The sequence below is a fragment of the Antechinus flavipes genome, chromosome 3 (genome assembly GCF_016432865.1).
Source record: "Antechinus flavipes isolate AdamAnt ecotype Samford, QLD, Australia chromosome 3, AdamAnt_v2, whole genome shotgun sequence".
Taxonomy (NCBI): domain Eukaryota; kingdom Metazoa; phylum Chordata; class Mammalia; order Dasyuromorphia; family Dasyuridae; genus Antechinus; species Antechinus flavipes.
In genome coordinates this window covers 234,892,859-234,919,474 of record NC_067400.1, presented here as the reverse complement: position 1 = coordinate 234,919,474, position 26,616 = coordinate 234,892,859, and the positions used below count along the sequence as shown (strand labels likewise).

The 26,616-nt window shown below is 32.5% G+C and overlaps 1 protein-coding gene across 3 annotated transcripts in view; it reads left to right on the top strand.

The window, feature by feature from the left end:
* Window positions 1-26,616, top strand: part of VWA3B (von Willebrand factor A domain containing 3B) — a 230,197-nt gene that overhangs the window by 21,964 nt on the left and 181,617 nt on the right. For all 3 annotated transcript variants that reach the window (XM_051984663.1, XM_051984661.1, XM_051984662.1), the window contains exons 5-8: window positions 2,038-2,288; window positions 4,534-4,693; window positions 19,076-19,245; window positions 20,549-20,664. In XM_051984663.1, coding sequence (XP_051840623.1) covers window positions 2,038-2,288; window positions 4,534-4,693; window positions 19,076-19,245; window positions 20,549-20,664 — 697 coding nt within the window. The remainder of the gene's footprint in view (window positions 1-2,037; window positions 2,289-4,533; window positions 4,694-19,075; window positions 19,246-20,548; window positions 20,665-26,616) is intronic.

Here is a 26,616-nt window from a genome sequence, read left to right as displayed (position 1 = left end):
TGCCAACATTATACTATAGTGCAGAGTCTTGGATTTGTAGATGTAAGAGTTGTTTGAAATCTACTTATTTATTACATGTGTAACTCTAGGCAAGATGTTCTACCTTGCCAGGCCTCAGTTTCTTCAACTATAAAAAGAAGGGAATGGATTAAATGTCTTTTAAGTTCCCTTTTAGCTCTAAATGCTATGATTCAATCAAATTAAATTTTAAGAGTCATTTGTTAAGTTTAGGGCAAGACAATATGCTAGACTTGAAAAGATAAAAACAAAATATCCTTTATTCTCAAGAATGTTATATTTTATGAGATAATAAAACATAGACTCAAATTAATAACTGCATAGTCATTTCAGGGGTAGGGGTCCAGACAGCACTAATAACTGAGGAGCTGGAAAAGTCTTCCAGAAGAGGTGGTACTAAGCTGAATCTTGAGAGTGGCCAAGGATCTCATAGAATGAAGGAAAAAGAGACATTATGCTAGGTATGGAAGACAGCCTGGGCAAAGGAATGGAGATGGGAAATAGAATGTTATATACTAGGAATGATAAGTAAGTCAGTTTAGCTAGGACATAGGAGTGAATGAGACATAGAAATGTGAGATCAACCCAGAAGGATGCACTGGAGTACGACTGTGATAGGTTTTGACTTAAAAAGAAAGGGTCATTTTCTTCTTTTCAGGGGAAAGAAAAAATTGTTACTGTTCATAGTTGAATCCCTGGAAATTCCAAATTTATAATTAAATATTGCTTAGAGGCAATAAAGAACTCCTGATCCTAGTTAGTTATAGCTACTGTGAAGGACAAGTGATATTGTACTGTTAAAAAAAAATCAAGAAACTTTATGATGGTGAAAATTTGGTCAGAAACATGGGAGATTGGAGAGAAAGACTGAGATGCTCTTGATCATGAGTGCTGAGTAGTCATGACACCATGACTAAATAAATCAGGGAAGAAATATTTGTGAATTTAAGACCATTTCCCAGCAACATAATATATTTGTAATAAAAAAAAATAATAATGCAATATATCTGGGATCATTTTGTATGAGAATCTCACAATCTACTTTATTAATGTCTCCTCTTTTTCATTGAATTTCTTGAGACTGATCAAATATTCTTAACTAAATATAATTTTGTAATTATGCATATTAAAAAAAACCTTGTAAAGCATTGTTAAAATGTACACATAACAAATTAGCTTTCTCCTTATAGATGGAATTATATCTTCAGAGGACCTTTTCAAGAATTTTTCAATTGAAAAATTGGGAAAGAATGGATTATTATTAGCCTTGACTGACATTTCTTTCCATAAATCAGAACTGATAGACTAGGCAAATGGAATTTACCAGATTTAATTATCTCCTACAGACTCTTTTTTATTAAGAAATATTTAATTAATTTATTAACAATAACAATTCACATTTACATAGCATTTTCGACTTTAAAAGCATTTTCCCCACATCAACCCTTTGGGTATAAATATTATTGGTAAGAGTGCCATATTGGGAGGAAAAAAAAATACTGAACTTTATCCCTCAATAAAGGCATCAATTTCCTTATTTGTAAGATGAAAGGGCTGGATAATAGGACTTCAAAGGTCCATTTCAACTTTAAATATGTGACTATGATTTCTACATGACAAATCAATTCCTACAGACTCTTAATACTTTGTTGACTTTTAAATATTTGCTATGAAAAATGGAAACATTTTGGGATTACACAAGATTTTCTAGTGCATTATTTGCCCAAATCCCAGCTCTTAAACTGTATATCTTTTCATTTTTCTTAACTCAGTTGACTAATCTGTAAGATAGACATGATAATACTTATGAGATTTACCTCTATTGTGAACTTTTGTAATTCTTCAAGTGATATACATATGTATATATATAATTTTTTCTTATTTATTGTTTGACTTAGATGATTTCATAGATAGAGGTAATGGGATAATAACCGCTGTCTAATAAGATGATTATTAAGACAACCCCAAGATTCCAGAATTTATCTTGATGATGGTATCTTTTTGTGCTTTTGTTTAAAGCTGATAGCAAAAACTGAGACGATCTATCCATTTCTAAAGCATTTAAGTGATGCTGTGGAATGCTTCAAAGAGAGGATGACTTGGTTGACCAGTGGAAGCCGGCAAATTTTTGGTGTAATCTTGGACAAATGTATCACCATAGTGCTAGATTTTGGTTCTGTGAAGGAAGAGGAATTTAGCCTTTGCCAAGATGCTCTCATCATGGTCATTGAAGAACAGGTGGCTCATTTGACCAGATTTAACCTCATACGGTAAGTTGATTCCATTTTCACTAATAATTATCTGAAGAAAGATAGAATTCACACATACATTTTAGTGAAGAGGCCAAAGTTAATAATAATAACAATAATAACTGCTTGCAAAATTGAACTGAACTGAAGCTATGGGTCAACTAACAGGCAATGGAGAGATGCATGGTGAGTGAGTAGTCTACCAACAGATAGCTAATGGAAAATTATACTGAAGAATCAGTATGAAGGATGTATAAGGTAGAAAGACATATGACCAAAGAGGAACGTGGGCTGATCACATAGGAAGAGTAAAAGAGAGCAAATATGGAGCTGTCATATTCTATTGGGACCCACACCTATCAAGAGATGGAGAAGAAAGTCCTCAATATATTGAGTGGACCTCTGTGAAAAATTGATGGTGAGACATGGGCAAAAGTTTCATGAATGATAGTAATGCAATCAGCATTACTCGAAGAGAGTTACCTCCAGTGATGAGCTATTATCTAAGGACTTAAGTAGGGTCATAGAACCTCATAGTTTAAAGGAATCTTCTCACTTTCCCTTTTCTCAGCCATTTCTTCTTTTTTCTCTCTTCTTCAACTTCTTTCCATTCATATACATCCAAAGTCAAGTTTCCTCCATGCTAAAAAACAAAGCAAAACAAAAACAAAAAGAATTCTTCTCTGAAATCTTCTAATACATCCAGCTACACACACTTTTCTTTTGTTAACTGACAAATTTCTTTAAAAATTAGCATGAGCTAATATGCCTTTAGTGAAGCTGTGGGGTTAGTCCTACTCTTTTGAAGTCAATTGGAAACTACAGCCATTAAACTATATATACCTTTTGACCTAATAGTATCTCCACTAGATATATTATCCAGAGAAGTTAAAGACAGAGGGAAATCACCTACATGTACAAAAATAAGTATGGCAATACTTTGTATTATATAAAAGAACTAGAAATCCACTGATTGGGGAAATAGCCAGTTTGTGATATAGGTATATAATGTAATAATATTGCCCCACAAAAATTGAAGAAATGAAGATTTCAGAGAAACCTTGAGTTTTCTGAATTGATGCAAAGTAAAATGAATAGAATCAAAAGAGCAGTTATGACCAACATTACTCTAAGTGAAAAATTGGGTTGATTATATTTAAAATTGTGAGTGTAAAATACTACAAGTTAATTGTCATTTTCTTTCCTTATGGGTTTGTTATTGTCTAGCCCCAACTCAAAAGATTACAGCATTTGTGTTCCAAGTCCTTTGCTTTTCTACAGCATTATTGAAATATTGTACTCACATGAAAGTTACTTCTCAGATATTTCTTAACTCTTTATGCAACTTGTGGAAGACTTTGAAATTATATATCTTGTGGTGCTTTGGGATCTGGTCTTAAAATGTCTCATGGTTAGAATTTCCTGCTTTAAATTGCATCATTCAAAGACTAATAAAAATATAGTCTTCAAAAATACTAATACATTTTGTTTTTAACAAAACAGACAGTGGAAACAAATGTTCAGATACCCTTCCCCTTCCACACCCAACCACCCACATAATGAATACCTTCCCAGAAAACAGTTCAGCACAAACAATTGGGTAATTGCAACTGATGATATGTCATTTTCTATTCTTATAGTTTACCAACTGCATGTACATTATCCATTGTTCTTAACTGAAATAAACTGTGTATAATGTTCTTTTTGATTCTGCTTTCTTCATCTTAGATTACTTCATATAAATCTTGCTAAGTTTCTCTAAAATTTGTTTAGTCATTGATTGATTTATGCCACTATATTATTCCATTATGTTCATTTAATACAATTAATATAGCCATTCACTAATCGTGGGGCACTTAGTTTATATCCATATTTCTTTTATTACAAATATTACTCCTGTGAGTATTAATAGTATTTTATGGATCTTTTCCTGTCATTAAAATGTTATCTTATTTTGACAATTATTTTATTTATTTTATGACTTCAGCCAATTATTTAGTAAACATTTATTTAAGGGGCTATTATGTGCCTTAGAATGGTGCTAAGCTTTAAACATGGATTTTTTTATTAGTCACTAACATTATAGTTATTTTCTTTTTCCTTTCTCTTCTTTCCTTCCTTCCTTCCTTCTTTTCTTCCTTCCTCAAAAAGGGGTAAAATATGGTGAAAGCAATTTGTGCTATATTTTTTAATATCTTGCTAATCCAAAGGATGATCCACATAGCTGCTTGAATGACCTCCCTCCATTGTGATTTTTTTCCCTCAGAGCTGCTCAGGTGATGAACAAGTGGCAGTGTGAATCTGTCTTTGCCAGTGAGAATGGCATAAACTCAGCTATTAAGTGGATTAAGAAACTGGTGTGCAAGTGTCCTGTGGCTCATAATAGTGCTATCAATGCTCTACACGAAGCTAAAAAAGATGACTCCGTAAGTGTGTATACATGGCAAACTAATCATGGAACGGGAGGAGTTTTTCTTTAGAACTTCACCTTTTACCTGGTACCTCTATGTCGCTGCAAACTGTCTAGGATCCCCACTTTCATGACATGCAAGTGAGTTGGATTAAGTGAGGGAGGGCTGTGCAAGGTCACCTGCCTCAGCTTCCCTCTCCAGCGCCATCTGGGTCCTGTGGTCAGATAAGGATCAGGATAACTGAATATGGCTCTAGATGAAAGGGTCATTTTAAGCTAAGATCTTCAACAGGTCTTAGTTTGTCTGAGGTCACATGTATTCAGTGATTAATGCTAAGTAGCTATTGAGGTAAAGAATCACCTAACCTCATACTGCTGTTCCAATGGATAATGAAGTGTGAAGACCTCCTTTGTATCTACTTCCTCTCTAGCATTTACTTATAAGTTGAGTCTCCTAAGGAACTATCTAACGTAATTTGTATAGCTCTTGGGCAAAATCACTTTGACCTTTATAAAGTTTTCTTTACTTATTTGTAAAATGGACATAGAACATTTACTGCATATTTTAAAAGGTTATTGTGGGAAAGTGCATATAAATGAGTTATTATTATTAATACATATTTAAAAACCGTAAATTAAGTCTTCTCAATAAAGAGTAAATTTGGACTAACATTATTTTATAGGTCATTGGATAAATGTACACATGTTCATCAAAGAACATGTACATGTTCTTTCTAAGATTCTCAAACTGCTGATTCACAAAGTAGGGTAGAAGGGACAGAAGAAGAGAATTTGTAATTCAAAATATGGAAAAAATTGTTAATTTTATGATCCCAAGCATCTCTATGGCCCATTCCTTTTTGCTTTAATCTATTTTTTGCTTCCCTTTACTATCATACATTTCTGACATAGGCGGTAGAGATAAACTATGATTATTTCATAAGAATGCATAAAGGAGAGAAGGGGAAAACTCCAGTAATGACAAATTTAAAGGCAATAGGCGATTACATTTGCCTTGAAAATTATCCAAGAGATTACATGCTACTTCTAAGTGTGAATTTTTCCACAGAGAATGTTGCTGTCTATCTTGAATATAAGCATTACTCCAAGAAAGATCAAATGGGCACCACTGAAATTAACTTTATCTAAGTTTCCTTGATTTAATTGGAATTAAAATAAGAGTTGTATGAAGGAATAAAGGAATCCTCCAAAAATTTGTGCCTTCCTCCCCCCCCCTCCCCCCAATCTATGAGCTCACATTTCCTTAACCTTTTCCCTCCTCATTCCAATCTTGGGAAAATCTTAAAATTACTAATGTAGGTAAAATGTCATTTGCATATATAAAGTTTATTCGTATCTAGATTTCTAAAAACAATTTTTATATCATATTTTAAATGTGTACCTTTTTCATTTCCCACCCAGAAAGCCTTATAATAAAGAATTAAAACATGAAGGATGAGGAAGAAGAATGCATAGGGAGAAGGAGAAAGGAAGATATAGAATAGGATAAATAAAGACCATAAGAGAAGGGTGGGGTGGGGTAGTTGATAGAAGGGAGGATAATGTGAGGGAAGTAAAATCATAAGCAAAACAATTTTGAGAATGGATAGGGTAAAAGAAGAGAGAAAGTAGGATAAAAAGGATGGTGGAAAATACATAATTGGCAATCATTACCATGGAAAAAATTTTATCCTGAGTTTTTCTGATAAAGATTTCATTTCTCAAATGTAGAAAACAGTCAAATTTACAGAAATAAAATTCCTTTTTCAGTTGATAAATGGTCAAAGGATATGAAGCCAATTTTCAGACAAAGTAATCAAAGCTATCTATAGTCATATGAAAAATATTGTCTAAATCACAATTGATGAGAGAAATGCAAATTAAAACAACTCTGAGCTACTAATGCACACCTATAAACTGAATTATATGACTGAAAAAGAGAATGACAAATGTTGGAGGGGATGGTGAAAATTAAAACACTAACCTATCATTGGTGAAATTGTGTACTGATTCAACCATTCTAGAGAACAATTTAAAACTGTCTAAAGGGCTATAAAACCATGTATACCCTTTGACCAAGTGATACCACTGTTAGGTTTGTATTCCAAAGAGATAAAAAATGAAAAGGGAAATGATTTATGTGTACAAAAGTATTTCTAGCAGCTCTTTTAGTGGTGGCAAAGAATTAGAAATTGAGGAGATGTCCATCAATTGGGGAATAGCTGAACAAGTTGTTGTATATGATTTTGATGGAATACTATTGTGTTTTAAGAAACGAGCAGGATTCTCTCAGAAAAACATGGAAAGACTTACATGAACTGATGCAAAGTGAAATGAGCAGAACCTGGAAAACATTGTACGCAGTAAAAACAAAACTGTATAATCTATTATGAATAACAACTATTCTCAGCAATATAATGATGCAAGACAATTCTGTAGAATTTACAATGAAAGGTATTGTCCATATTCAGAGAAATTACTGATAGATCCTCAGTATAGATCAAAGTTACTTTTTCTGAACTTTAATTGTCTTTTTTTTGTCTATATTTTCTTTCACAGAATGACTTACATGGCAATCTATTTTGCATGACTATTCCTATATAACCTATATCAAATTGCTTGCCATCTTAAGTAGGGTAGAGGGGACAGAAAAAGGGAATTTGTAATTCAAAATATGGAAAAAATGTTAAAATTGTCTTTACATGTAATTGGAGAAAATAAAATGTTAAGATAAAAAATAAAGAATTAACAACAAGGAAAAAGTTTTATAAAACTAATGTTGACAAAGTCTTATATTGCATGAATATTTCATACACATAGGTATATACTCCAAAAAAAAATAAATAAGAAACAGAAATGTCTCATATATACCTAAATATTTATGGCAGCAAAGGTCTCCATCAAATGGGAAATGGTTAAATAGTCATCAATTAACCAATTGACACCGGTATTTTGGAACATTCTTTCATTTAGATATTAGTAGTTTGCAATGGATCTTACTCTTTTTCATATCCTTTGAACATTTATTTCTTGGGGAATAGCTTTTTGTCTCTATTTTGGAAATCAGAATCTTATTGGTTTTTTTTTTTTTGTTTTTGTTTTAATTAATAGAAATCTAGACCTCTCAGAATGGTGGTAATCTGGAATAAATAAAAAGTAAAAGTTTTAAAGTAACCTTTAAAATATATAAAATCAAGGGATATTAAGAAGTAGAATAAAGCAATAAAAAAAACTTATCAAAATATTGATGCAAAAATTTTTTCCCAGATGAATGCTTTTCTTCTTATCCTAGTTACATTAATTATATTCTTTCACAAGCTTTTAAATTTCACCTAGTTGAAATAATCAATTTTATTTTTCATGATTATTTCTATCCTTTGTTTTGTTATCTCTAGCCATAACTATAAAGGGATTATGATCAGATTTTCTTATCATTTTATTATGGCATGATCTTTAATAGTCAGGTCACATAACTATTTTGAATTTATTATTATGAGTCATTTAAGATACTGATTTAAACCTAATTTCTGTTACACTGTTTTTCATTTTTTTTTCTGAGTACTTCTTATCAAATATGGAATTCTTTCTTGGGTAGTTTATATTATCAAACATTGGATAATTTGAGTTTAATTATTTCTGATCCTTCCTTGTCTAGTCTGTTTCATTGATGTATTTTTCTCTCCCCTTTTTTTTTAATCCAATGCCAAATAGTTTTTCTGATTACTGTTTTGTAAATTGGGGCTTGAAAGTGCTATTCTCCCTTAATTACTACTCTTTTCATTAATTCCCTTTATTGTCTTTAATTAATTTTAATTAATTTTTGTGTTTATATTGTATAGCACTGTAAAATATCTCTGTAAAATATTATGTTTTTTCATATAGGATTAAATCTTTAAATTAATTTTGGTAGAATTATCATTTTTATTATATTGGCATGGTACAGTTATTTGTACTGAATTTCTCACCAATTTATATTTACTTCTTTAATGAATATTCTGTGACTACACCTAAAGAGATATTGAGTATAATTTTGTATATGCCCAGATATTTTGTGCATTTTGGAGTTACATTATTTTTATATTCAAATCTGATTATTTCTATTGATAAATTCTTAAAGGGTAAAATCCTCCAATTTGTAGGAGCCAAGATACTTAAAAAGAGTCAACACTGTCTTAGATCCTGAGAATTGATGGGCAATTTACACTCGAAATTATATACTCTTATCTGGATAGAAGGGCAAATATGTTTGGATTTTTATGATAGTTACCAGACTCTGTGAGACAGATGGAGTAGCCAAATCTTCAGCAATGAACACTGAATTGAGAACAATAAATGAGGGTGTTTTTGTAAGAACAGACTAGATGGTATTGTCCATATTTTTTTTTTTTTGTTGTTGTTGAAGCAATTGGGAGTAAGTGACTTGCCCAGGGTCACACAGCCAGGAAGTGTTAAGTGTCTGAAACCAGATTTGAACTCAAGTCTCCTGACTTTAGGGCTGGTGCTCTAAACCAGTCCTACTGAGCACCTAGTTGCACCTGTCCATACTGTTTATCTCATTACAACTAAAAATTATTCTTGGAACTTGGTGAACACTCTTAATAAATTATATATAGTAGTTCATGAATGAATTAAGAAAGTAATCTGTGAAATAATATGAAGTACACTGAGCTGGGGTGGTCCATAAATGTGAAAAAAATGATGGCATGCACAATCAATAATCTATATCTATCTACCTATTTAATTAAACATATATACTTATAATGTATACATGCCCAATCCCAATAAACAGTTTGGTTGAAATGTAGATGATGTAAGAAGGAGAATAATGTGAAGAGACTACCAGTACAAAATAAATATAAAGCAATCCAGTGGAGGAGGTCATTAGCAGCTGGGGGATCATAAAAAGACATTTGAATTTGGTCTTAAAGAAAATAGTGGATCCTCTAAAGCAAAGGTAAGGAAAGAGAGTGCATTCCAGTCATGGGGGATGGCTAGTGAAAAGACATAAAATATGAAATGAATAACTTAGTTTGAGGAGCATTAAGGCTAGTTTGGACAGGAAATATAAAGAAAGGTTCAAAATGTAAATTTGATCTAGGGTAAAAAGGGCTTTAAGGGTCAAGAGCACAGTTTATATTTGATCCTACAGGAAACAGATGCTGAAGTTTTCTGAGTAGGAAATTAGCATGTTTAGACTTATAATCAAGGAAAATCATTTTGGTAGTTATGTGAATGAGAAATTTGAGGTAGAGAAATTAGATGTAGTAGTCTGGGGTCAAAGATGCTCCTGGTCTGATCTTAGGTGATAACTGTGTGAGTGGAGAAAATGGGATAGATATGATAGACATGAAGGTCAAAGAGCAAGCAAGACTTGGAAACTGATTGAATTTATGGGGTGAAGAACAAAGAGTTTAGAATAATAATAAAAATTATGAATTTTTGTTCTTAAAAGCATTTTATTTTGTTCAATTACATATAAAGAGAATTTTTGTTTTTTTAAAAAAATTTGAGTCCCAATTTTTTTTCTCTCCCTTTTCCCCTCCTGCTCTAAAATGGTAAGCAATTTGAGATGTTACATATGTGCAATCATGTAAAGCATATTTTCATATTAGTCAAGTTGTGAGAAAAGAATTAGACCAAAAAAAATGAAAAAAATAAGTGAAAGTAATACGCTTAACTCTGTATTGAGACTCCATCAGTTCTTTTTCTGAATGAGGATGGCATTTTCCATGATGAGTCCTTTGGCATTGTCTCAGATCATTGTATTGCTGAGAAGAGCTAAATCATTCATAGTTTCTATAGTGTGTGATGTTCTGGTTCTGCTCACTTCACTCTCCACCAGTTCATGTAATTCTTTTTGGGTTTTTCTAAAATCTTCCTGCTCATCATTTCTTATAGTACAATAGTATTCCATCACATTCATATACCATATCTTGTTCAACCATTCCCCAATTAATGGTTATCCAAGAAGGGTAAGTTTTGAGGGAATGAATTCTATTTTTGAAATGTTGAATCTACTTCCACAGAAAGAATGATAAGTAGAAGTATTTATAGTATGATTTTATATACACACATTTATTTAATACATATATCTATATCTTAAGGTGACCTTCTCTAGAGTGGGAGGGGGAGGGAGGTGTTGTACATCAGAAAACAAAAGAAAACTCAGAAGAACAGAAAAGCAGTGTAGCTTTTGTAAACAGTGAAATGGAGATTTGTGGTTTCATGATGAATCCTTTTTTTGTATTGTGCTGTGTACATGAAATTTTTTTTAAAAATTGGTCATTTTGAATTTAAGTAAAAATAGATTTTTTAAAAAGGAGATACAAAGGATACCATCAGCTCTGTTATGTGTTAATGAATTTAGGCAGTACCACAGACATATCATCCCACAGTTATTTATACTTCACTTTGAAATATAGGATATGAACATCTTAGCAGAAGATTGACTTTTCTTAATGTTTTGTGGAAGCAAACTTGTCTGATATTGCTTGTGTATTGGTGGGAAATGTATACAGGAAACATTTGGGGAGCAGGGGCAAGGAATCTCAATCAGAGTGAAAAAAATATTTCATAGAAAATCTATAACTCAGTCTCTCAAGTGCTAGTCATTACTGCATGTGGTGGGGAAGCACCAAAAAGAATTTCATGAATAGTGAGTAACCTTAGAGAAACCTAAGGAGAGCAGGAGAGCCTGCTGTGATGCTGGCTACGGTAATTTTTAGTTTCAAGGACTCTCAGGGCAAAGGAATGTCTGCAAAAAGAACTCCAAACTTTTGCAGCTTTTTACAGAGCAAAAAACCTGGCCTTGCTAATCTTGTGTGATATAAATTTGCACGCAAAAATTTTCTGGCATGAAAACCTATCTACATACTTGCCTATAATTTATATAGCCTTCAGACTGACAATAATGGAATTAAAAGCCCCGTCAGCTACAGGGAAAATGCCACACAGATGGCTGGGGAGACATGTCAGGTGTCTGACCTCTGACTGAGTATAATTTTAGAAACCTGAGTAGACGTAATCCTTCCCTATGTCATTTTTCTCATGATGCAGCATTTCAAGATGATCTACAAATATTAGTAACTCAAGTAGAAACTGGAGCCACTTTAGTGTCTGTGATTTTTTATGGTGGTCAAATGAGACATAACAGAATCCTTTCATCCTCAAAACAACATAAAATGTGCCCTTCCTATTATTTCCAGACTAATGTTTATTCTTTAACATTTTTCTGCCTACCCAGTGATTAAGAGAAATATTTGAAACTTTGGAAACATTATAAGAATGGTCAATGTTTTCCTGGATTTCTTGGTCTTTACCTGATTTTGTGATACATAACAATTTTAAATGATTCGTTTTAATTGGAGGAGGTGGGGTGGGGAGTGATATTGAGCTTAGATAAGAGATGATCTTTATGGAATTGCTTACTTGTCTTTTCATCAGATAATAAATATCTGATATCCATTGAGTACTTTGAAATTTGAAGCCTTAATATTTTTTCATTTAAATTTTACAATAACCCTCTAAAGTTGGTATTATAGGAATGATCAACCCCACTTTCCTTCCCATCTCCCAGACTCAGATTAAGTTATTTGATTAAAATCATATAGGTAGTAAATATCAGGGGTGGGGTTTTCTTGAGGCAAAATTCGGTACTCTAGCCCAAATCCGTTCCATAATTGTAGATATTAGAGAACCCTCTCCCCATTGCCCAGTTCTCACAGGTAACCCATAGTCTTGATTCATTATCAAATGAGATAATATTTTTAAAGTATTTAGCACATAGTAAGAACTATAAGAATTCTGTTGTAACCTCATTTCCAAAAGTCATTGGTGAGGTCCATGATCCTTAATCAGTTGAATGAGCAAAGAATCAAATATGATCTTTTGGTAAGGTAGTGGAGCTCTGGGTCTTACATCAACATTTTTGCCATTACTCCCAAAGGGCCATCAGGTCTTATATCTGCTCTGCTGATTGCCTTCAGGAATTGTCTTCTGACTTGCTGCTGACAATGTATACAACATTCTTTATTGTTTGCCAGCCTTTGCTGTGAAGGGAGTGTTATATCTTTTTGGGGGACCTAAATTACTTTTATCCTTATTCAGAATTTTATTTTATTTTAGTGATCTTTTTATTTATGTTCTTGAACACATTGTGTATTTTGTTTTCTTGGTTCTATATATTTTGATTTGCATCATTTTATATAAATCTTCTGTTTCTCAGATTCGTTATTTTTAGTGAGCAACAATATCCCACCTATTCACATATCTTAACTTTACTACCACTTCCTGGTTAGTTTTGTCCATACTTTTGTTTCCAGTTATTTGCTGTCACAAAGATTACTGATGTGAATATTATAGTATACATTGTTTCTATCTTTTACTTAATTGGTACTATGTACTGGGTTAAAGGGACAGGAAACAATGAATCAAAAATGATGAATGCCTTTAACTATTGCTAAAATTATAAATTTAGAATTATAAAATGAACTAAAGAAAGAAATGGCAAATAACTCTAGTATCTTTGCCAAGAAAACCTCAAATGGAATCATGGAAAGTCAGCAAAGCAGAAAATCAGAAAAACAGAGGTTTTTGTTTTTCTGCTGGGCTTTTTATGGAACTTTGAATCTGCCTTTCCAGCTTATCCTTGTCTCCTAATGCATATATACATTGCTATCATTTTAATTTCATTTATTTTCATTGAGGAAAAGCTTTTTCAATTTTATTTCATTGAAACTATTCATTTAATCTTTTATTATTTCTGTTCTTTTCTTGGATAAAAATCCTTTCCTTATCCATAGTCATGAAAGGTAAGACCCTCTCCTTTTTATATTTTTGATGATATGATGACTTTTTATATAGTTAATATATCCTTTGGAATTTGTGTAATATGATGTTCTCAACCTAATTTCTGGTTTCTACCAGAGAGTTCTCTAATTTTCTTTTACATTTTTGTCCAATATGGAATCCTTATCCCAGTACTTATTCGATAGTTAGGATATTGAACACAGCACTATTGGGTTAGTTTCTGAGTTCTTTTTATTTCAATGATATATAATTTTTTATTTTGTAATTGGTACCAAATAATTTTGATGGCAATGAATTAGTAGTATAGTTTGAAATTTGGAGTGCTGCTAGATTATTTTTATTCCTTCTTTTAAAAATTATTTTCCTTGAGAATTTTAGGCTTTTGTTCTTTCAGATGAATTCTGTCATTATTTTGTTTAGATCTGTCAAGTATCTCTTTGGTGATTTGACTGTTGTAGTACTGTTGGAAACTTAATTTATGTAAAATTATCTTTTGTAATGTCATAAATCAATCATGGACATTAAATGTCTCCAGTTATTAAATTCTCCTTTTATGTAAAAAAAAAGTCTTTTGTTGTAATTTTACAAATTAAATGTGCATTGCTAGATTAATTCCTAGATTTGTTTTTACATTTTATAGTTATTCTGAATAGATCTGTTAATATAATTCTTTTTTAAAAAATAATATGCATGGAAATGCTAGATATTTTATATTTTTATTTTACATTATACTACATTAATTATCTCAGTAAGTTTCTCTTAGAATTTATCTGTATGGCTAAATGGATGGAGTGGTGGACTTGGTCAGGAAGATCTGAGTGTAGTTTCCAGCTAAGATACTACTTATGTGATCTTGCTTTTAATTCTGTGACCTTCAATCTCATATGTAAATAAAGGAAATTGGACTTGATAACCTCTAAGGTCTTTTCTGACTCTGAGTCTATGATCTCCAATTAAAGATAATTTAAAATGTATCTTTGCTAATTATTATCTATTGAATTCTGTTCTCCTGATTTATTGCTATAACTAGAATGTCTAAAAGGATGTTGAATAATATTGGGGAAATGGACATTCTTGATTTATCCCTGTTTGAATTAAGTCCATTGTTTTTCCATTGAAAAAATTGACAGATCTTGGTTTTAAATATGTGATTTTAAGAGAAATAGATTTTTTTCTCAATTCCATATCAAGAAAAATTCTAGCAATCATTTAAAAAAGATTTTAAATTCCAGTTTTTTTTTTTTCTCTTCCTTCCTCCTCTCCTTCCCCTCTTCCTAAAATGATAGGTAATTTCATATTGGTTATACATGTGCTATTAAGTAAAACATATTTCTATATCATCACAATTGTGAAAAAAAAACAGATCAAAAGGAAAAAATACAAAGGAGAATAAATAAATGAAAAAATTACGCTTTGATCTGCATTCAGAGTCCATCAATTCTTTATGTGGATGTGGAGTGCCTTTTCTTTTGTGAGTTTTTTTTGTACTTGTGTTGGATCATTAGATTGCTGAGAAGAACTTAGTCATTCATAACTGACTATCACACAATATTGCTAATACTGTGTACATTGTTTTCCTGGTTCTGCTCATTTCATTTTGTATAAATATGTATGAGTCTTTTCAGGTTTTTCTGAAATTTGCCTATTCTTTATTTCTCATTGTACAATAGTATTCCATTATATCACAGCTTATTCAGCCATTTCCCACTAATGGGCATCTCCTTAGTTTCCAGTGTTTTTCTCCCATGAAAAGGGCTGCTATAAATATTTTTGCAAGGTAGGTCCTTTAACCCCTAATTTTTAATGATCTCTTTAGTACCTAGTAATGGCATGGCTGGATCAAAGGGTTTGCACAATTTTATAGCCCTTTGGACATAGTTCAAAATTGCTTTCCAGAATGGTTGGATAAGTTCGTGACTTTATTATAACAGTGCATTAGTGTCCCAATTTTTCTACATTCTCTCCAACATTTATCATTTTCCCTTTTTGTCATATTAGCCAATCTGAGGCAGTACCTCAGAGTTGTTTTAATTTGTATTTCTCTAATTAAAAGTTATTTAGAGCACTTCTTCATATACTTATAGATAGTTTTGATTTCTTCATCTGTAAACTGCCTGTTCATGGCCTTTGATTATTAACAGGGGAATGGTTTGTATTTTTATAATTTGACTCTGTTTTATATAATTAAGAAATGCAGCCTTATCAGAGATACTTGCTATAAAGATTGTTTCTAAGCTTTTTTGTATTAGTTTTGTTTGTGCAAAGCCTTTTTAATTTAATATGATCAAAACAACACATTTTGTCATGCTTCCTATCTCTTATTGGGTCAGGAACCTGTAATTCATTTAACTTATTTAAAAATTTGGATGTTATACCATTTAGTATATATATGTTTAGTATTGATATTCCTTCATTGTGTCTTTTAGCACAATATAGTTTAATCTTTTATTTAGGTCTATTTTTGTTTTTGCTTGAGATCAAGATTGCTATCCCTGCTTTTTAACTTCAGCAGATCTGCTCCAATGTTTAATCTTTACTTTGTGTATCTCTTTCTGCTTCAGGAATATTTTTTATAAACAACATATTGGATTCTGTTTTTTGATCCACTCAGCTATCTACTTCTATATAATAGGAGGGTTCATCCCATTCAAATTCACAGTTACGATGACTGTGTATATTTCCTTCCATTTTATTTTCTTTTTTGTTGTCCTTTTTCATTTTACCCTTTCCCTCCTCGATAATGTTTTGCTACAATCCTCTCCTGCAGTCTGCCCTCTTTCCTATCAGTTTACTCCTCCCCCTTTTCTTAATCTCCTCAGCTCCTACTTTCCTGTCAGGTAAAATAGACTTCTGTTTTGAAATGATTATGTATACTACTTCCTTTTTGAGCCCACACGGACGAGAGTAAGGTTCAAATAATGTTCATTGCCTATTCTCCCCACTTTCCCTCTACTGTAATAGGTTTTTCATACCTCTTCATGTAAAATAACTTATCTCTATGTCTATTTCTTTCTTTTTTCCAGTGAACTCCTTTTTATTATTCCTTAATTATTTTTTATGTCATTCCCTCAAATTTACCTTATACCTGTACCTTATGTGTATTCCTTCTAGCTGTAAGTGGTACAATTTTTTAAAATTACAAGTATAATCTTCCCGTGTAGGGATGTATTCCAGTTCAGCTCCAATGAATCCCTTTTATATTTGTTTTCCCTCTTTCCCTTTTTGGCTTCTCTTGGGTCTTAATATTGGAAATTGAATTTTTTTTGTTCAATCCAATCTTCCTCTTATGAAAGCTTGAAAGCCTCCTATTTCACTGGAAGACTATTTTCTCTTTGAAGTATTAAGCTTAATTTCATCAGGTAGATGATTTCTGTTTTAGTCCTAGCTCATTTGTCTTCCAGAATATCATGTTCCATGATCTCTGATTCTTTAATATCGTAGCTGCTAAGTCCAGTATAATCCTGATTGTGGCTCTCCAGCATTTGAATTGTTTCTTTCTGACCACTTACAGTATTTCTTCCTGACAGTAGATCTATACTCTATAGGTCTATAGTCTATAGTATTCTGCAGTTTGACCTGATGGTTCTATAATTTGATTACAATATTGCTTGGAATTTTTATTTTGTGTTCTTTTTCCTAATATGAATGGAAGATTCTTTCAGTGTTTATTTTGCTCTCAAGTTCCAGAATCTCAGGACAGTTTTCTTTGATAATTTCTTGAAAGATGGTATCTAGATCTGCTTTTTGATTTTGGCTTTCAGTTTTTTTTTTTCAGTTCAGTGATTCTAACATTTTCACTCCTTTTCACTTTTTCAAGATTAGTTGTTTTTCTAATAAGGTATTTTAAGTTTTATTCTACTTTTTGTATATGTTTGATTGATTCTTGATGTTTACACAGTCATTAGTTTCCATTGTCCAAGTCTAACTTTTAAGGACTTGTCTTCCTGAGTTAGCATTGTGCTGCCTTTTTCATTTAGCCAATTATACTTATAAAGGAGGTATTTTCTTCAGTGGATTTTTGTATCTTCTTTTCCATTTGGACAATTCTACTTCCTAAGTAATTATTTTCATTTTTGAAGCTACTGATTCTTTTTTTTCCATAATTTTCTTGAATCATTCTCATTTCTTTTTCCCATTTTTCTTCTATATCTCTCATATTATTTTTAGAGCTCCTTTTTGTCCCTTCCACAAGTTTCTTTCTAAGTTTGAGGCACTTATAATTTTTCTTTTAGGTCTTGCTCTTAAATGTTTTGATGTTGTCCTCTTCTGAGTTTGTCTTGGTTTTCTCTGTTACCATAATAACTTTCTATGCTCAGATTCTTCTTTTGTTGCTTTTTGCGCTTTTTTTTTTTTTTTTTTTTTTTGCCTTTCCCCCTTTCTTTTAAATTTGAACTCTCCTCTTGGGGTCTGTTTCTGCATCTATTAAAATAATCATGTAATTTCTATTGTGCCTGTTGTTTTTATGATTAATTGTGCTAAGAATTTTCAAAATTTTAAATCATCTTTATATCCTTGTTTTTAATCCCATTTGGTCATAATGAAATTTCTTGCAGATATATTTTTCCTTTTCCCTGACATCAGAGTTGGGAACTATAAAGAGCTCTGTAGAACTTATTGAAAAAAAGAGTTGCAAGTGCTTTTGGTGAGGGTATAAGGCCTTTCCCCTTTTTCCTGCCCCTATTTGAGTTGGGTCCTATTAATGGCCTTACTTATATCCCTGTTCTGGATAGATCGGCTTCACAAATCAAGTTGTCTTGAAAAGATCATTAGATGAATTTAAGCCTCAGATTTTAAATATATATATCTTTCAAATAATATGACCATGCATTACTTAGTTATATAAAGTGTTCTTTTGTTATAGTACTATTATAAATTATTAATCTTAAAACAGTTTTAAGACTTTGGGGGCACCCTTTATATATACTGTCATTAGAGGTGTGATTTTTTTCAAATAGCAGAGAGGCCTCCTGGGTAGAGACAGGGATGGAAGTCAGAGAAGTAGGTATCCTTATTCACTGTATAATCTTGAACCTGGCTTTTTATTTCTCTGTCTCTGTTTCCTTGTTAGTGAGATAGAGATAAAATTCATCCTTGTAGACAGGTTCCTTGAAAGGAAATAATCTATAAAGGATTATAAATTGTGAATTCTGGATTATAATGTTTTTACTGCAATATTGCATTGGTAAAGAAGGAAGAATCTTCCTTATCATCAATGCTTTGTCTTCATTTGGGAACACCCTACCATTGAACTATAAAATACATTAATGAGCTTAACTGAAGGCTATAATCCAGATTCTCAACCTTTTTCTGCCCAGGTATTCCTTGAATTTATAACTCTTTTTCCATCAGCTCTTCTTTGACAGTAGCCCCTGGGAATAAATATCTAATGCAGTTGATTTTTCTTTCCAAATCACAGCACAATAAACCTGAAGATACTAGACCAAAGAAACATTGAGTCCTCCCATATCATTCTGCCCTTTCCCCCTTTTTTTGATCTTTTAGTGGAAGGCATGTTCAAGGACCATTAATTTATTAAGTGTCCATAGGGTGTCATGAAGGTAAAATAAATGATGGTGTCCTTGTTTTATAGATTGCAGCCATTTACTATTTTGTTGTGGGTGATGTTCTTGAAAATTCCAAACCACTTCTCCTTCAGTCAGCAACTGAGAGCTCACATCCAATCCATACAGTGTCCTTCAATGCCCGAGGAGAAGACACCATCAATTTCTTAAAGGAACTGAGTACTTCCACCAAGGGCAGGTAGGGAGGAAACATTCATCTGAAGAAAGAGTAATGACCTGTGTACTTTTGTGAGCATATGTCTGGGATTTTTCATATATTTTCTGAATTAGCAGCAATGAGATAGTAGACAAAGAACTGAGGACTGATTTAGTAATCAAGAATCCAATTGGATCACACAAAAAAGAAACATTTATGAATCACTTATTATATGTGGTATATGTGCTGGGTATAAAAGGAAAAAATAGACAAAAAAAATCTGTAACTCTAGGGATCACTCAAGTTAGGCAGACTTAAATCCCCAGATTTGTAGTAATTCTCCATTTGGAAGTGAGCTTAAGAAATATGCAAATGGCTAAACTCCCATTTTGAGAAAAAAATTCTCTAGCAGTGAATTAGAGAGTTGGGAGTCCAAATAACGAGAAAGGAAGAGTTCTATGTTTCTCCCTGAGTTATCCTTTGCCTTCATATAATTAAAGAGGTCACAAAGAAAAGCAAAGGAAAGAGTCAAGTGCAGATTGTTTATGAGAAATAAAGTGATCTTAATCAGGCACAATTTTTTTTTAACAGAATAAAAGGCTATATTTGGAAAAGGATTCCAGTTATACCCAACTGAAGAAAGTCAGGGGAAAGATGTCTGGTTTTTTGGTGTTTGGTGCATGTTTCAGTTCTCTGGCTTTTGAATGAGTAGCTTAGATTAAAATATGTGTGTGTGTGTGTGTGTGTGTGTGTGTCCAAGGATATTATAAATACCCACATGGGTTTGTTTAGATAGATGTAGCTCATAAGGAAACATGAATAGATATATCTATAATTCTTTGTCTCTTCTTTTTATTTTTATTTTTTGCTGAGGCAGTTGGGGTTAAGTGACTTGCCCAGGGTCATACAGCTAGGAAGTGTTAAGTGTCTGAGGCCAGATTTGAATTCAATCTATCTCTTCTTCTTTAAGGGATAATATGATTCTCTCCAAGAAGGGAAGCAAGAAATTGGTGCTTTAGGTTGATCAATCTGCCCTCCTAAGAGAAAGAGTGTCAGGCCAGAATTATATCTTATCTGCCCTGATCTCTCCCCAAAATATTGTTAGTATGAGAGAAATAATTCTGAGGTTAAAGCTGAGCTCCTGACCACCATCCTTTATTGGGAAAAGAGTGCCCCAAACTCGATGTATATCCAAAACTTGACTTTCTTTCAACCAAATGCCTGTTTTGCAAAGACCCTATGTAGCAAATAGTAAATAAACCCTTTTAATCATCTTTATATTCCTATGAAAAGAACAAGCTAGTTTTAATTTGATTTAATATTAAATATGCTTCTGTTTTTCTAGATTTCATGCATTTGCTGCAAGAATCGAGTCTTTGGGAATTCATGAGCCTTCCTCAGGGGATGGAAACATTTCTATTTCTTCAAATTTAAGGAAATTGAAAGGAAGAGTACCCCCAGGTACTTAGAACACAAAGTTACTTTATGTTACTAAGAGCTTTAGATCAAAATTACTCATGTTTCTATATAGTTAAAATATATAAAAGAAATAACAGCATGATATAGTGGTCATTCTGGACATTCTAATATATATTGGCTGTATGACCATGGGCAAGGGACTAAGAAGTTACACCAATACTATAACTTACAGATGAGTTACTGATCGGCATCCATTGGGGGAATTTATTCAGGAGAAGTTCTTTATGCTAATATAATCACAGGGCACAAGATAACATTAAATGTTGACAAAGAGAAGCTAGATGATGTAGTAGAGAGGATGCTGGACCTCAAGTCAAGAAAATCTGAGTTCAAATGTGACTTAAAGCTGTGTGTTCCTGGGCAAGTCAGTTAAATTCCCTTTGCCTCAATTTCCTCAACTGCAAAATGGGGATAATAATAGCGTCTTCCTCACAGATTGTTTTGAAGTCAAATGAGACAATATTTGTTAAGTACTTAGCATGGTGTCTGGCAACATAATAATAATATTATTTCCTTCCTTTCTTTTCTTAAAACTGTGGACACCAAGTAGTATAAATATTATTGCTGCTTATGTAGGTGAGAAAACTGATGCTCACCCAAATAAGAATCAATAATATTTATGCTATTTGATACTCAAAAAATTGTGACTTTTCCAAAGTCATAGAGTAGTATGAGGTCCAGGGTTCAAATCCAAATTACTTTTGATGGCAAGGCCAAAATACAAAATATTTCCCTGCAGTCTATAATGATTTTCATTTACCCAAAGACCAAAATAACTGTAACCCTAAATACCAAATACCAGTCAAATCTTCCTAAGTAGGGACTGTGACTCTTATAAGCCTGTATGGCACAAAGAGTCAACACTGCCTAAAGTGAAGTAATGGAGAATGATGATATATGTGGATATATATACACAAGAACATAGGAGAGAGATACATACACAGAGCAGAGAGAGAGACACAGACAAGAGAGAAAAAGAAGCGAGAGGAAAGAGAGAGCAGAGAAAAGAGAAGAAAGAGAGAAGAATGGGGAGTGAGAAAAGAGAGGAGAGAAGAGGAGAGAGAGAAGACAAAGAAGAGAGAAGAGAAGAAAGGGAAGAGAGAAAAGAGAGAAGGGGAGAAAAAAGAAAAGAGGATAGAAGAAAGAGAGGAGAAAAAAGAAAGGAGAGAGAGAAAAGAAGAGAGAAGAGAGAAGGAAGAGCATGAAGAGGAAAGAGAAGAGAGTAAAGAGGAGAGAGAAAAAAGAGAGAAGAAAGAGGAAAGAGAATAGAAAAAGGAGAAAGAAGAGAGGGAAGAGAGAGATGAGAGAAAGGAGAGAGAAGAGAGGAGAAGAAAAGAGAGAGAGAGGAGAGAGAAAAGAGAGAAGATGAGAGATAGAAGAAAGAAAAGAAAGAGGAGAGAGAGAGAAAGAAAGAGAAGGGTGGAGAGAGATTCTGCCTTTTGCAGGAGCATAAATGAGGGAGGGGTATTATGGACTAACCGGACTGGGGAGATTTGTGTGCTTCTTTGAAATACTGGTTTAAAATTTTTGTTATTACTGTTTTTTTTTTTTAAACAACCAATGGAAAAATTCTGAGAGTTATGTAAGAGTTCCAGAGGTACCATAGTTAAGTGGAATGAGTTTTTGAGCTATTAATGGCTCATATTCAGATATGCTATTAACAGTAACAGTCATAATAAGGATGTATAGCTTTTCCTGCAATGTTGACATATTAAAGCCCTGATCAGATATGATTGGTGGTGGTCAGAGACTTCTATTACTCATCCTGTCACCATTATTTTTGCTTTCACATGGAGTATGAACATGGAGGTGGAAGATGATATTCTACCCAGAAGAGTTGTTGTAGCAAGTGAAACATTACTGATGATAGTAACCTAATTTCTTATTCAAGGTTATAAGCTAGGGAACAGGTATGTTGCACATGGATGCAAAATAAATGACACGGAATATAGTGAAAGAAAAAAATAACTATAAAATCAGTCATGTTAGTGTAGAAATTATTTTGCCTATTAAAATTACATAATATCAAGGGGATTAGAAGGGCCCTCATAACTGGATCATCTAGTTAACTTAATTTGGGGTCTCTCTTTTTTTTTTTTAACAGTTTGATAAGTCTATTTTAATATAATTAATTTCCTTTCTTAGCTCTGTATGGTTATTTTTTTCATTTTAAAACAATATTCTGAGAAAGGATACATAAACTTTACCAGACTTCCATGACACATAAAAAAAGGATAAAAATCCTTGATCTTGTCTGACCCTCTCATTTTACTGAATAGAGAATCAAGACCCAGAGAGTAGGAGTGATTTGGCCATAGTTAAACAAGTTATTAATAGTATGGCAGACACTGAATAAAATGGAGCATTCAGAAAGAGGAAAAACGGTTAGATCTCTTTGAGCACTTGGGAAAGCTAGAAATTTTAGCCATTTACCCTCCCCCAGAATAATTTGTAGTAAAGCGCCCTCTTATTTTTTTTAAGTTACACAACAGATTCCTAGTTACTGCACAGTGGAATAGGCTATCTAAGGATATATTTAACTCTGAATAAAATGCCATGCAAATTAATTTCAAAAAGGTTCTTTTTTAATCTTTAAAATATTTCTTTTAAAAGTTGTTTTTGTGTTTCTTTCTCTCTTTCACTCATTTAAAACTTTTTGAATTCCAAATTTTTTCTCTCTCTGATCCATTTTCTGCTCATTGAGAAGGCATATTAACTATTATACAGTTGAAATCATACAAAATATATTTCCATATTAGCCATGTTTTAATGGTATTTTTGAAGGGACAGAAGTGGTTTTTGTTTTTTTGTTTTTGCAATTGGAAGATTTTCTTAAAGGAATTGAAAATTCAGTGGTGTTAAAAGCCCCATGCCTTTATTATATGGTTGGAGAAGGTTAGGAATCTAACCACAGTTGCATAGGGGATGAGGAAATAGGTGAATAGGATTCAGGACAAATGCTATATCCATATCTCAGACCCCAAAGAGAGGAAGCCATTACTTCTGGGTTGCAGTCTTTGGAGGGCACAAGTCTTTCTACATCTTAGTTAGTGGAGGGGAATTGGTTTCCTGCCTCAGCTATCACAGAGAGGGAGATGCCAATTTTGAGTCTTTTTTTGGGAAAAAAAATTTATATATATATACACATACATACATATATATTGAGAGTTCCCAAGGAGAAAGACTAAAGAGCAGCATCCTATCCTATATTGAGCCTTATGGTGCTCAAAGAAACCCCTTAATCCAGGTTTTTTTTTTTTTTTTTTTTTTGAGTAGCACAAAAAAAGCCAAAATGACTGGGGACATGGACCCCTTTAAGAAACAGTTGTATTAATCCTGCAATGGAGATGAACCATTAATCAGGAGGATAGTTGACTGAGAGAGGTCAGCTGCAAATAGAAGAACATTGTGTTCTCTTTGGCGGATTCAGATTCCTGTAGCCACAAGGCAGAGACTTAAGAGTTCAGGAAAATGAGCCAAATGAGACTTTGTCTAGGAGATATTTAAAGTACTGGAAGGTAACACTAAGTGGGGAAATAGGTGTTAGGGAAATATGTTAAATTTAACCAACAGTTCAATCAACAAACATTGTGCTGCTAAACTAGGAGATGGATATACAAAGATGAATAACAACACAGTCTCTATTTACAATCTAGTAAAGACCTGATATATATGGGCAAAAGACTACAGTGCAAGTCAGAAAATGCATAAAGTGCATAAAAGAAACTAAAAGAGCCTGAAAGTTTCAAGGAGGAACCAATCCCTTGGAGTGGGACCAATCTAAGAAAGCTTCATGGAAGAAGAGTCATATTCTTGGATTAGCAGCCAAACTGGAATAAACTTTTTACAGCTAGAAATTGATCATAAAAGTCAGACTAAGCCATTTGTATGTCTGGGCAAAGTCTGACAACCAAAGGTGATTTTTGAATATGGAACACTCCCTGGTTGCCTTTAGTCTACCCTCATGACTTGGTTTTTGTATATGAAAAGATAGAAGATTAAGAGATAAAATAAGGTTAAATTAAAAGAAGATTAATTGCTTATGATTTAGACTATTTTTTGGAAGGATTTGATTTAGCTGAAAACTAAATGCAAAATTTAGGAGAATTTGGGATAAAAAAAAAAGAGGGAAGGGGAATAAAGCTCTTACTTTGGGGTTCTGTAAATTAAAAAAATAACTAACATATTTGTATATTATATATCAAATAAAATATACTTGATAACATATTTCAGTATAATTGGTTTCTTTTGTAATCTTATCAATTTTATTTTGTGCATTTAAAAATAGTATTCTGAGAAGGCTTCACCAGATGCCATTGAAATCCTAAAAATGTTAAGAACCTCTGATGTAAGTAACAGACAGAATGGCTATTACCAGGTATATGATATGATCTAATTATTAGAGATGGACACTGAATTTAGCTCTAAATTTTCTGGAAGAGTTGGCAACAACAACAAAAAAAAACCTCTAGAGACACATAATTTATGTTTTATGATCATAGATGCATGTGGAGTGAACAAACTAAAACCATTACCAACAACAACAGCAACATACAAAACAAATTTTGGTGATGTTCAAAAGCTTTGTGATCATTGACAAAGTTCTTAAAAACAAAATAAAAATAAATATTCCTTTTCCCTCTTTCCCATCCCTACTTCTTTACTTGAAAGAGAAGAAAATGAAATAACAAATATTCTTAGACCAGCAGAACAAATTCCCTCATTGTCCATATTCAGATATATATGCATCATTCTTTGCCTTGGATCCAGCACCATTGTCAGGAAGTGGGTAACTATGCTTCATCATTTCTTGGGAATTGTGGCTGGTTATTATATGGACCAACATTCTTAAGTTTTTCAAAGTTGTTTAAACAATGTTCTTATCATTATATAGAGTGTTCTTCTAGTTCTAGTTCTCTCTACATTAATTCAGTCTGCCCAGGTTTCTCTGAAATGATACCTTCCATTATTTCTTAAAGTATAATATCCCATTACATTCATACACCACAATTTGTTCAGCTATTTATTCCCCAGTTGATAGATACCCTCTTATATCTCCTTAGTTACAAGATCTTTGCTATTACTAAAAGAGATGCCATAAATATTTTTGTATAAGTGTCCTTTTTCTCTTTGATCTTTTTGAGATACAGATCTAATAGCATCATTACTAGGCTTTTTTCCTTAGTCTTTCCAAAGTCCCAACTTCTTATCTGTCATATTTGCCATATCTTACAAGGTTGTTGTTAGGCTAAAATGAGATTTGTGTAAGCTATTTTGCATATTTTATCATGTATAATATGCATATTATGTTTTTATTAATTAATGTTTATTAAATAATATTTCTGTAATATATACAATATTAATATAATCATTATAAATAAAATTCTAATAATATATTAATGTATTTTTATTAATAATGTAATATTACTATATTACATGTTATTCTATATCTATATGAATCACTTCTCCAAATGCTCACTTCTCCAAAATAAAACTTCAAGAAAGGATTGATTCAGCTATTTGATCATTTTGTTCCAAAGTAGAACTATCAGCAAAATTCAGAAAACTTCAGAAATGCAAACTAGAACACAGAATCAGGATGTAGCCAGAGTCATGAACTTCAATTATTACAGTTTCTTTGAAAAACTATTTCTGTTCACTCTTTTAATAAGAAAGGAAAAAAAAATTTGTTTAAAAACAAATCATTTCTGAGAAGAATCTAGGGGCTTAAGTGGACTGAAAACTCAGTATGTGTCAGCAGTGTGATGGAGCAGCTGACAAAGCCAACTCAATCTTCAGCAATATTCTGAGCAGCAGGAATAGGGAGGTGGGGGTACCACTGCATCCTGCCTTTGTCAGTTTTCATTTGGAGCTTTATGTTTGGTTCTTATTGCTCTAGTTTAAGAAGGTCAATAAAAAAAACTAGAATTCAGA